This window comes from Myotis nattereri (genome assembly GCF_964212035.1).
Source record: "Myotis nattereri genome assembly, chromosome: 2".
NCBI classification, from domain to species: domain Eukaryota; kingdom Metazoa; phylum Chordata; class Mammalia; order Chiroptera; family Vespertilionidae; genus Myotis; species Myotis nattereri.
The window spans coordinates 154,130,791-154,142,163 of record NC_138076.1 but is presented as its reverse complement, the minus strand read 5'-3'; the positions used below and the strand labels follow the sequence as shown (position 1 = coordinate 154,142,163).

General features: G+C 39.8%; 1 protein-coding gene across 1 annotated transcript in view; it reads left to right on the top strand.

The window, feature by feature from the left end:
* The first annotated feature begins 2,459 nt into the window (after positions 1-2,459).
* Positions 2,460-11,373, top strand: part of TBK1 (TANK binding kinase 1) — a 53,294-nt gene continuing 44,380 nt past the window's right edge. Inside the window, exons 1-3 of the mRNA XM_081081240.1 lie at positions 2,460-2,763; positions 5,637-5,755; positions 10,332-10,472. Coding sequence (XP_080937366.1) covers positions 5,669-5,755; positions 10,332-10,472 — 228 coding nt within the window. The 5' untranslated portion in view covers positions 2,460-2,763; positions 5,637-5,668. The remainder of the gene's footprint in view (positions 2,764-5,636; positions 5,756-10,331; positions 10,473-11,373) is intronic.

Here is an 11,373-nt window from a genome sequence, read left to right as displayed (position 1 = left end):
TCTACCAAGTCTTTTTTTGGAATTATTATAAATACTTTAGCCTTATTTTCTCATTTTATCTTTCCGTGATTTCCCATTTAAAGGATTGCACATACGAGCTTACAGATCGTTTATTTTATTATGTTCCTAAAAGGCTATATGCAACTTAGTTCTGTTAAATAGAATCTTTTTTAAATGCCCTAGAAAAAGCCTGTGTGATTCTGTTGATAGAATTAAAAATCCAATTTCTTCTACCTCTTTTATTGGATCTACGTAGGGCACAATATACCTGTGTGTTTGATGCTTATAACTAGTTGCTGCCCATTTAGTTAATAGAAGAAGTACATTTCCCTGTCTTCTCCCATTTTTATTCATGACTGCAAGAAGGCAAGAGGAAAAACAATAGTAGTATTGGAAAATTAAGAAAAGAGGGACAACACTGAGTAGCAGAATTACTATAGTTATTTAAGTTTAAATTCTAAAAGTCTAAGATTTTAAGGGAGGGTTGGGTATTTCTGTGGGTTTTTTTTTTTTTTTTTTAACCTTTAGCCAATATGGTCCCTAGGGATTTCATGGATGAGCTTCAGTGGTCTATAAATTCCCTAAAATTGTATTCTAAATTGTGCACATAGACCTTTTTCTGGGGTTAATTCTAGAAGTGATTTTAAACATTTTCCTTACGTTATAGAATAAACATACTGAACTAAGTTGACTGAATTATAAAACTAGATCAATAGAATGTACATTATACTTCAATAAGGATTTTTTAAAAATAGATGATTAAAAGCTGAGTGCTTTGTGTATGAGTTCCCTTGTACTGTGGGAGAGATAATTGTTTAAAGTGTGCTAATGAGTATCATAGCATAGTGGTCAAGAGCACAGGCCTAGGATCCAGATAACGGTTCATATAAGTGGGTTCAAATAACAGTTCTGCCAGTAACTGGTTTTTGAACCTTAAGGAAGTTCTCTCTCCAGTTTCCCCAGGTGCAAAATGGGAGAAATAATGGTAGCTACCTCATAACTAAACTGATTAAGTTAAACATGAAAAGAGCTTATTACAATACCTGCACATGAAGGCTTGACGCAAGCTATGGTTACTGTACTATTAATTACACATGTGTAAAAATGACACCCGCTCCTTTCTCCCTGACTTTTTAAAGCCCTTCAAAAGATTCACATGAGTTCAGAGCTAAGAGAAATCAAGACATGGAAATTAAGAGTGTAATAGAAATGAAACTTCATGTAATACAACCATGTATAATTCCTATCTTCATTCCTTGAAGTTTCCCAGAGCACTTTACATAGAGTGCCATAGTAATCAGGAAACTGTTCGATTATGAATTTCCTTATTTGTATTGCATTGCACCTCATTTCCAAAAGCAAGCACTCAAATAATTGTCACAAGGGTGAATCTCACCTGTTTACTGATGAGATAACATCGAGGCAAAAAATTTAGGGATTTGTGTGACTTGACTATGGAACCACAAGGATTTTATGATGCCTGGTTTAGTTTTGTGCCTAACAGTTGTATTTAAATCGTAAACGCTTACACTGGTTCACAAGTGTCTTGACCTTTAAGAAAACACTGGTATTTCAATGTGTATCAATTACTATGTGGTAAATATGTGAATAAAAGGCTTGGGCTCAGCTCATCACTTCTCCCATAAACTTTGAGCTATGGGCTTCACTGTTGCAAGGAGCTTTGACAGGTCCTTGGCATTAGATATGGGAAAACTGGTTGGAATTGTATGCAGTGAATAGATTTGTCTGTTGTTAGAATGACTCCACCACTGAAACATTGTTTAAAAGTCTAATAAAGCAACTTCCTTTGTAACAATGCATCACAGCGGGCTTTTGTTACTGCACTTGTGTATATAACAGACTTAGAGAGGTAAACAAAACAAACAAGACACAAACTTGTTTAAAGTTCAGTATTTGGCAGGGAGAGCTGGAACAGCAGCCCCAGGTCTGTTCCATTCAAAAGCCTCTGCTCTAAACCGGTCTCGCGGTTTCCCATTTCTTGCTGGTTCTCTTTTGGGAAGCTCTGCGCCAGCCAGTAGTCTGAGCTCTCATGTTGAGAAGGCTGCAGTGCTGTCAGTCAGAAGGGTTGGCTAGCTGCCTGAGATCTTGGCGGCACGAATATTGCTGGGCCTGATTTTAGCCCATAAAAAGCTCTCCAGTATTGTCATTTTCCAAAATACCGCTTAAAAGAGGGACTTAAAAGAGCTTATGTACATTAAGACTTTCACGAGTGATTAATAAGAAGCGATCATCTAGCTCCACGGCAGCCAACGTGGTCTTGAAAACAGATACAAATCTATCCCTTCGGACTCGGATGTTCCCCCGTGAGAGCCCCTCAGGTGTCCAGCATTCTGCACACCTGTGATTCGATTGTTACAATGAGGACTTCCGTTCTGTCTGCCCCACTGTCGCCCCACGCCGCACTCTGCTCTCCGGGACGGGCCGGGACTCGCGGTTATGGGAATCGGAATCATTGTGCAGGGCTCCCCGGTTTCACCCTCAGAGGGAGGGGTGTCGCGCAGCAGACACCACCAGCTTCCCCGCCCCTCGCTAGAGACGATCGGCGAACCCACCGCCGCTGCAGCTTCCGAGGCTGAGGCTGGACCCTAGGGCGTGCGCACGCGCACACGCGCGCGCCGGCCCTTGGTCACGTGGCCCCCGGACAGGGTTGGCGAAGCCGGAAGTGTCCCGAGGCGCTGGGAGGCCGCCGGAGCCCGCTGACGGTGGCGCGGAGGCTACCGGGCGCGGTGGCTACCGGGCGCGGTGAGTGGGTGGCTGCGTGCCGAGGGGCCGCAGCGCGTGGGGAAAGGGCCGCGGAGCCCGGCTCGGGCCTCGCGGAGTGTTCGCGCACTCCGTGGGGAACTGGGGTGCTGAGTCAGAGCGGGGGCGGGGCGGGCGACCGACCCCAGGAGCCCTGCGCGGCCGGAGACTGACCCTCCGCGCATCCGGGCCGAGCGGACACGGCCCCGGGGGTCTGAGACATCCGAAGCCGGGCGGAATGGTCGACTTCCTCCATCGGGACTCCCGGCCCTCTGGCCCGGGCCCTCGGGGTTCTGGCGACGTCGGGCACCGACAAAGGGGATGTGTTGGTGGCCGAGTGTGGGCCCTGGCGCCCCGGGGAGACGACGCCCCCTTCCCTTGCCCTGAGACTGGCCGCTCTGTGCCCTGTTTCCGGGCATTGGCGAGGTCGGCCGTTTTTCAGTGGATTGACTTATTTTTGTCGGATGATGAAAAAGATGTTGCATTAAGGTTTTAGTGCTGATAACGAGGAGGTTGACTCACGGGGAGCTAGAAGCTGACGACGTTTTTAATGTACATACACGTAATTCGTGGGTAATGCAGGTTCCCACACGTTCCCTGTGGGGAATGGCCGCAGGTTTGTTTTGCAGCCTCTTCCCAGGTATTTATTTGTTCATAAGTGGCCCCAAACCCACTTCTCCCCAAGGAACGACCGCTTTCACTTGAGAGCGCTGAATGGATACCTGTTTAACATGATTCACGTGGTCGGAGAGTTTGGAAATCCTGGAACGGCCCGTTTTCCTGGTTTTTGCTGATGGGCAAATGCTAACTTTCATTTTGGATAGTAGATAAGGAAGTAGACTGAAGGCAGGGTCAGCAGTAACAGACTTGAGTGCCTGCCGGTACTGTGTCAAAATTTTGGAAACATTTATGCAGCCAGCACCTTGTGGGTGTGCTGGGTCACGTGTTAGCATGCTGTTTGGGTGGGGTCTTTGGAAGATAGTTTCAGAAGACATTTCCCCAGATCACTGTAAAACCACAGCCTTATATCTGTGTACGGAGAGCAGCTATCTTTAGCTGATAAATGTGTTTTCTATTGTCCGCTAGGTACAGAGAGGTCCCTAATGATACCGATGGCCATTTAGTTATCTCAAACAGCAAAGTTAACTAGGGAAGGTTTTTCATTATTTAAAGATATTATTGAAAAGACATTTGAGAAGTTTATAAATTATTACCCCAGTAGATCGCAAATATTTCTTACTTGTGAAAAGGAAATCTTACTGCCCTGACCGGTTTGGCTCAGTGGATAGAGCATCGGCCTGCGGACTGAAGGGTCCCAGGTTCGATTCCAGTCGAGGGCATGTACCTTGGTTGTGGGCACATCCCCGGTGTGGAGTGTGCAGGAGGCAGCTGATCGATGTTTCTCTCTTATCGATGTTTCTAGCTCTTTATCCCTCTCCCTTCCTCTCTGTAAAAAAATCAATAAAATATATTTTTAAAAAAAGAAAAAGAAAAGGAAATCTTATTTTTATTGCTTATTTCCAATAAACTGCTGAATGTAACATTCCGTATCTGGATTAGATGGCTGGTAAAATTGCATAAATATATCTTAGTATATCAAAGATTGCTGAAATTTAGACCCCTGGCCATTCTTTAAGTTCCTAATTCTACTTGGAATATTGGCAGTTATGAATTCATCACTGACTACCTAGTCTGTTGTAACTTACTACAATGGATATATATTATATTTTAATTTGACGGCTGGGGTGGGGGTTGGGGGGAAGGGCAGGAAGGAGAGAGGGAGAGAAACATTGATTTGTTGTTTCACTTATTTATGCATTCATTGGTTGATTCTTGTATGTGCTCTGATGAGGAACATGCAACCTTGGCATATTGGGACGATGCTCTAACCAACTGAGCTACCCACCCAGAGTTCTACAAAGGAATATTAAGATGTGTTTTAATCTGACATTACAGCAGGTTTAAGTTTAAGGTGGTTTGGTGAGACTAGTGTTTATGCTTTCTAGCATACCTTTTTATTCTAACATGGAGGTCAAATATTTTTAGTATTCTTACATGCTTTTCAGTATTAAAGGACAGTGTTAAAAAGGGATGATGCTTTTTTCCACTATTGGATAGGGATGATGCTTTTTAAAAAATAGACTTTACTTTTTAGAGCAATTGTAGGCTCACAGCAAAATTGAGCAGAAAGAACAGAGATTTTCCATTTACTTCCTGCCCCCACACATGCATAGTTTCCTCTTGCTTATTTTTTAAGATTTAGTAATATGCACTTGGCATATCTATATTAATATACTTGCAGGTTGGGGAAACTGTCCTTTAATTTCAGAAGAGTTAGTAATCTTTCAGCAACAATCATTTTTGCACCTTTCCATTGTGATTGTCAGGCTCTGTTCTGTGTAGATGAAATTTTAAGTTATGTAAATGTTATGCAGTGTCAGCAGTTAGTGTTGCCCTGCCCTTGAAGGAAACAAAGTAATTTTTACTATATTGTTATATTTCCACTATTGCATTGTTTTGAAACACTTTAAATATAATTCTTCATTGATTAATCTTTCAAAACATTTGAAGAAGTGGCCAATATCACTCTCATTGACAAAAACAAAATTGGAAGGGAAATAGATGTTTTTTTCAGCCTTTTGATAAGTAAATGAAATTGAATATAAGATGTCATTGGCTAGTGTTATTCAGAGCCCACACAACACTTTAGCCTTTACTATTGCTGGAAACTTAGGTTTTTACTTTGGACTGCTTTTCACCTCAATTTAGCTATAAATAAGGGGTGATCTTACTTGAGACTATAAGTAACTCACATTTGTTTCTTAAATGTATTAATCCCTTAAAACAAACATGCACGTTTTTTTCTTTTCTCTTAGTATAACAAAGAGGATTGCCTGACCAAGCCGAGATGCAGAGCACTTCTAATCACCTGTGGCTTTTATCGGATATTTTAGGCCAAGGAGCTACTGCAAATGTCTTTCGTGGAAGACATAAGGTTGGTACAGAGAAAACTGAAGGTTTTTACCATTTTATATGTACTCTTCTAAGAAGCACGCTTGCACTAAAATGTGAGACGTGGTGTTTTTGTTATACTGTCTAAAGAGTTCCTGTTTTTGTGGTTTTATAGGGTAGAGCTTATGTCAGAGGCAGTGCTTTCTACTGAGTGGTGACAGAAGTTATATGTTGGGTAGCAGAGAAAAACAGGAGGGTGGCTGAAAAAAGTGACTAGGGAAGGTATGTTGTGCCTTTTGGGTCTTTCCCCAACCTCGCCCTCTGTGGTAGTGCATGATCTCACTAACAGAAGTCCAATGCGGCAGTGATATGGGCTGGGGCTAGTAGGGAAGGCAGATCTGTAGTTTGGAGGGCAACCATGGATGGTTCCTATATGCTGTACTAAGGCTTCATGCCCCCAGTAAAACAGCACCCTACAAGGCAGATTAGAATAAAATGCGATTATCAAAAAGGAGCCCAGGTTTAAAAGGCTCTATCTTTGTATGAGGTAATTAGAACTTGTTAGTGGAAGTGAGAATGAAATAACCCCAGAGGCACTTCAATAACTAAAAAAAAAATTTGTGTCAGATTCTATATTGGAGGGTAAAATTAAAGATAATTAAAATAATTTAAAAAGAAGACATAATCATTAAAGTTTCTATTCTGGGAAAAGAGCTAAATAATGGAGTTTAAAATCCTTTTATGATTGAAATAATCATCAACTAATTTTTCAGTACTATGCATTTTTTTGAGTAAATGATATTTAGAGGCTCCTTGAGTCTTATTTTTAGATACAGGAGCCTTAAATATTTTAGTAAGGAAGAGTTTTTTTATATTTTCCTGTAGCCTTGAGATTACCAACCATTTAGTTCTATCAGTGACAGTGAGATAAATAATCATATCAGAGGGCTGTTTCCTGTCCTGGAGAGAGAATATGACTAAAAAGAGATTTTATGGCTCATAGAGAATGAATCAGAAGTGCCATTTGGACACTTTTAGCTTTTTTCCTTCTGATTCCAGACTTGTCCACAGGTTCTGGGTTCTCAGTCAAGTTCATTGTGGTCTCTGGTTCCTTGATCAAATCCACTGTGCTCAACTGTGGATATTTCTGTCCTAGAAATCGGTTTTGTTTTGTGTCCTGTGCCAGAAAGTGAAAACAAGTGGCGGCACAGGATTTAGTGTTGAGAGCACATCTGACTGTCTGTCTTCCTCTAACCCCAATTAACCAGACTTTAATAATCACTTGATATGTGTCAGGCATTGCAGTGGACCTAGTGAATATAACTACAAATAATGTACATTTCCTGCCCCCAAAGAGTTTTGGGGTCAGCAGCAAGGTGGCATTGGAAGGGATGCAAATTTGAAACTGATGAAGTGATAGAAAATGATAGAGATTGGGTGATGTATATGAAAGTGCTTGGCACGAGCCTGGCCGGTGTGGTTCAGTGGTTGAGCATTGACTCATGAACCAGGAGGTCACCTTTCAATTCCCAGGGCACATGCCCAAGTACAGGCAATCCCCAGGAGAAGGTTTGCAGGAGGCAGCTGACAGATGATTCTCTCTCCTCATTGATGTTTCTCTCTCCCTGTCCCTTCCTCTCTGAAATCAATAAAAACATGTTAAAAATAATAAAAATAAAGTGCTTGGCACTAATAGTATTTCTTATATTCCAGTCCTCTTTCTTTACTTACATTACATATTCAATGTCCTTTATGTTAGTGCCTATACATAGAAGGCACTCTGTAAATGTTGAATGAAAGAATGAATGAATGAATGAATGAATGAATGAGGACAAATTAGACTTAAGACAACCTGAAGCTCTTCTTCAAAGGAAACAAAAATATACTTTATCCAATATAGTTTGAAAGCCTAAAGTAAGAATTTGAGAGACATAAGAATTGACTTAAGCCCTAACTAGTTTGGTTCAGTGGATAGAGCGTTGACCTGCAGACTGAAGGGTCCCAGGTTCAATTCCAGTCAAGGGCATGTACCTTGGTTGTGGGCACATCCTCAGTAAGGGGGTGTGTAAGAGGCAGCTGATTGATGTTTCTAACTCTCTATCTCTCTCCCTTCCTCTCTGTAAAAAATCAATAAAATATATATATATATATATATATATATATATATATATATATATATATCTCATAGAGAATGAATCAGAAGTGCCATTTGGACACTTTTAGCTTTTGGTGACTTAAAAGATTGCTAAGACCCAGTTTAGTATTCAGTCTGTAATAGTCTTCCAAGGGATGTGTTTTAAGAAACCATGTTTGTTCTAAGTGACATTAATTTCAAGGGTTTAGGACTAGAACCAAAAAAAGTCCTGTCTGCCCTTAATAAACGTTTAAGGTTTTTAACCACATTATCTAAACTCTCTTATGTTATTGCTTAGATTTAACAGGGGTGGGCAAACTTTTTGACTTGAGGGCCACAATGGGTTCTTAAACTGGACCGGAGGGCTGGAACAAAAGCATGGATGGAGTGTTTGTGTGAACTAATATAAATTCAAAGTAAACATCATTACATAAAAGGGTACGGTCTTTTTTTTTTTTTTTTTTTTCAGTTTTATTCAGTAGTTTTCCCACGGCTGGCTTAGAATGATCAGGTCCCTAAATTTATTATTCCATTATATTACCTTCTTAACTGTCTCTTTTTCATCAAGTTACCTTTAGCTACAGTGTGTGGATTGGTGTGTGTAGTACATATATATCATAATAACCATGATCAAGTTAAAGGGGAGAGAGCTGTAGGAAGGATGTGTTGATTTCAACATGTGTGTACAGCAAGTCCTTGATTAATGCGGTTTTTGTTATAATATTGATGAGATGCTGTAGGAACTTAACTGTTGTTTATATCAGTTACCCTGAGGTAAAATTGGTTTAATTATACATCATTTCCCTTTAAGTCACAGAAGCTATCGATGATGTTAAATGAGAACTTACTGTATGTGTGTATGTGTGTGTGTGTGTGTGTGTGTGTGTGTGTGTATAGACATATAGATCTCTAAATATTTACGTATGCTTTGGCTTACAGACAGTGAATGATAAATGTGCAGTTGAATAAATGGAAAATTGTACATTCGCATGCGTAACACAGCAATCTCACAGGTATAATGTAGACTTGATCACAGTGGGTACATTGCAATATTGTATTGTTTCCCCTGCTCATGCCTTTGTTAGGATTCACCTAATCTTAGACTAAGTTTGAGACAAGTGTCCTCAAGAGAAATCTCTCTGTTGAATGGTATAGATTTGGCAGTGTCCTTACCCTGGCTGAACAAATGGAAAAACACTGTAATCAACCAACATGTAGTTCAGTTTTTCAGTTTTCATATTGTCTGAAAAATGGCCATTGGCCCTTTTTCCTCTGAATATATGTGTATTTAGTGGGGAGTGAGGGAGGCTTCATCATATCACATCACATCACATAGATGGTCTCCAAATAGTGATCTTGGAGAGTGAGATTGTGAAGGAGTTAAATAGTTTTAAGAAAAAAATCATGAGATTCTGAGGTGAGGGGAGGAGTGTGGAAACTAGAGAGGGCATCAAAGCAGGAACAGCACCGAGGTCCTGACCGACAGAGAGCCATGAATTCCTTCAGGCAAGGGTGCGTGAACCCCAAGGTCAAAGAGGGAAGTTCAGCCTTGGATTATGGGGAGAGTAATATTAAACTCAAAGAATCTGGACTGATCACCAAGGAGAGGCTTTCAGGTTAGGGTGAGTGGAAGGAAGTGGGAGGGTTTGGAAGAGAGCCTTTAAGGAAGGTTAATATGAAGAACTTGCGAATGTAATGTTTACCTGAAATTCAGCATTTGTTTTGTACTTCTAAGATTCCCTCTCAACTATAGCTGTGCATTGTAACTCTGTGTGTGTTCTATATAGTAAGCCATAAGAGTGAGAGCAGGGTGCTACATAGGCAGGAAAGGAAATGTGTTTGATCCTTTAGAGATGATCTGTGAAGCAACGATCTTCCCTACGCATAGGTAAAGTTGCAGAAAGTTATCTGAGGCAGCAGTGGTGCAATCCAGCGAGGATAGTCTACTTTAACCTTACTCTCTAACTCCTACTTCTGCACACTCATACACACACACATTATTGTAGCTAGGGAATATTTCTTAAAAGTTAATTACATTACTTTGAGATTCTTACTAAAAGTTTCATATGTGGACTATAGTTTTCAGTCTTTTCTTTCCTGGTTTGACTAGTTTAAAATTATCAGGCCCTGATCAAACTCTTGTTTCACTTTCTGTTTCTTATCTAAAATGTACTTTCACATTTGGTACTATTAGAGCTCCTATTTTCTGATATGTAGATGCCTATCTTTGCCACGTGTATCATAATGGAAGCTCTTAATGTAAAAGCAAATAGTCTTTTCTACTTTCCAAAGCATACAATTTGAAAGAAATATTGAACAGTTGTTGACTTAGTGTAGCTTTAAAAAAAGTCAGGAGCCCTAGTATAAATTACCTATGTTTAAAAATATTTAGGTTTGCTATAGCTAGTTCTAATGGTACCTTTTTATCTTCTTTATAATATTATTAATAAGTAAGACCTTTCTCTCTCTCTCTTTTTTTTTTTAGAAAACTGGTGACCTATATGCTATCAAAGTATTTAATAACATAAGCTTCCTTCGTCCAGTAGATGTTCAAATGAGAGAATTTGAAGTGTTAAAAAAACTCAATCACAAAAATATTGTCAAATTATTTGCTATTGAAGAGGAGGTAAGTACTCAAGTTTTAGTTAATCTTCTCATGTTTATTATATAATTTAGAAGAAATAACCTAGCAATGTTTTATAAACATGTTTGTTTGTTTTTTAAATGGTGCAAATTAGAGTTTATACAATTCAATATTCTATTCTCAAAGATTCTTGAATAGCCCGGCTGAACTGGCTGAGTTGGTTGAGCATCGTCCCATGTACCAAAAGGTTGCTGGTTCAATTCCCGGTCAGGGTACATACCTGGGTTGCGGGTTCGAAGGCAATTGATTGATGTTTCTCTCTCACACCCATGTTTCTCTCTCCCTTCCTCAGGTGAGGTATCAAAAGATTAATTTAAAAAATAAATATAAGAATAAAAAAAAGATTCTTGATTAGCTATAACAATGGAAATGAAGTATCATGGAATCAGAAAAAGTAGTATAAAAAGTAAAAGTGTATAGAATATGGTTACTATATTTACTAAAAGAAAAAAAAGAAAGAAACTAAGTTAAATTGACATAATTTTAAAAGGAGCAAAGAAAAAGTCAAACAGTAGAAAGGTGGCTTTGTAAAGGAATAAAAATATTAAGAATCGCCCTAACTGGTTTGGCTCAGTGGATAGAGCGTCGGCCTGCGGACTGAAGGGTCCCAGGTTCGATCCGGTCAAGGGCATGTACCTTGGTTGCGGGTATATCCCCAGTGGGGGGGGTGCAGGAGGCAGCTGATAGATGTTTCTCTCTCATCGATGTTTCTGACTCTCAATCCTTCTCCCTTCCTCTCTGTAAAATATCAATAAAATATATTTTAAAAAAAAAATCTTAAGAATCCAGGGATTAATATGTAAAGTCCATTTATAAAAGATAGAATTGACTTTAGAGGGAAACAGTGAAAATAAGGATGTTATTAGGATAATTATCTAGAAAT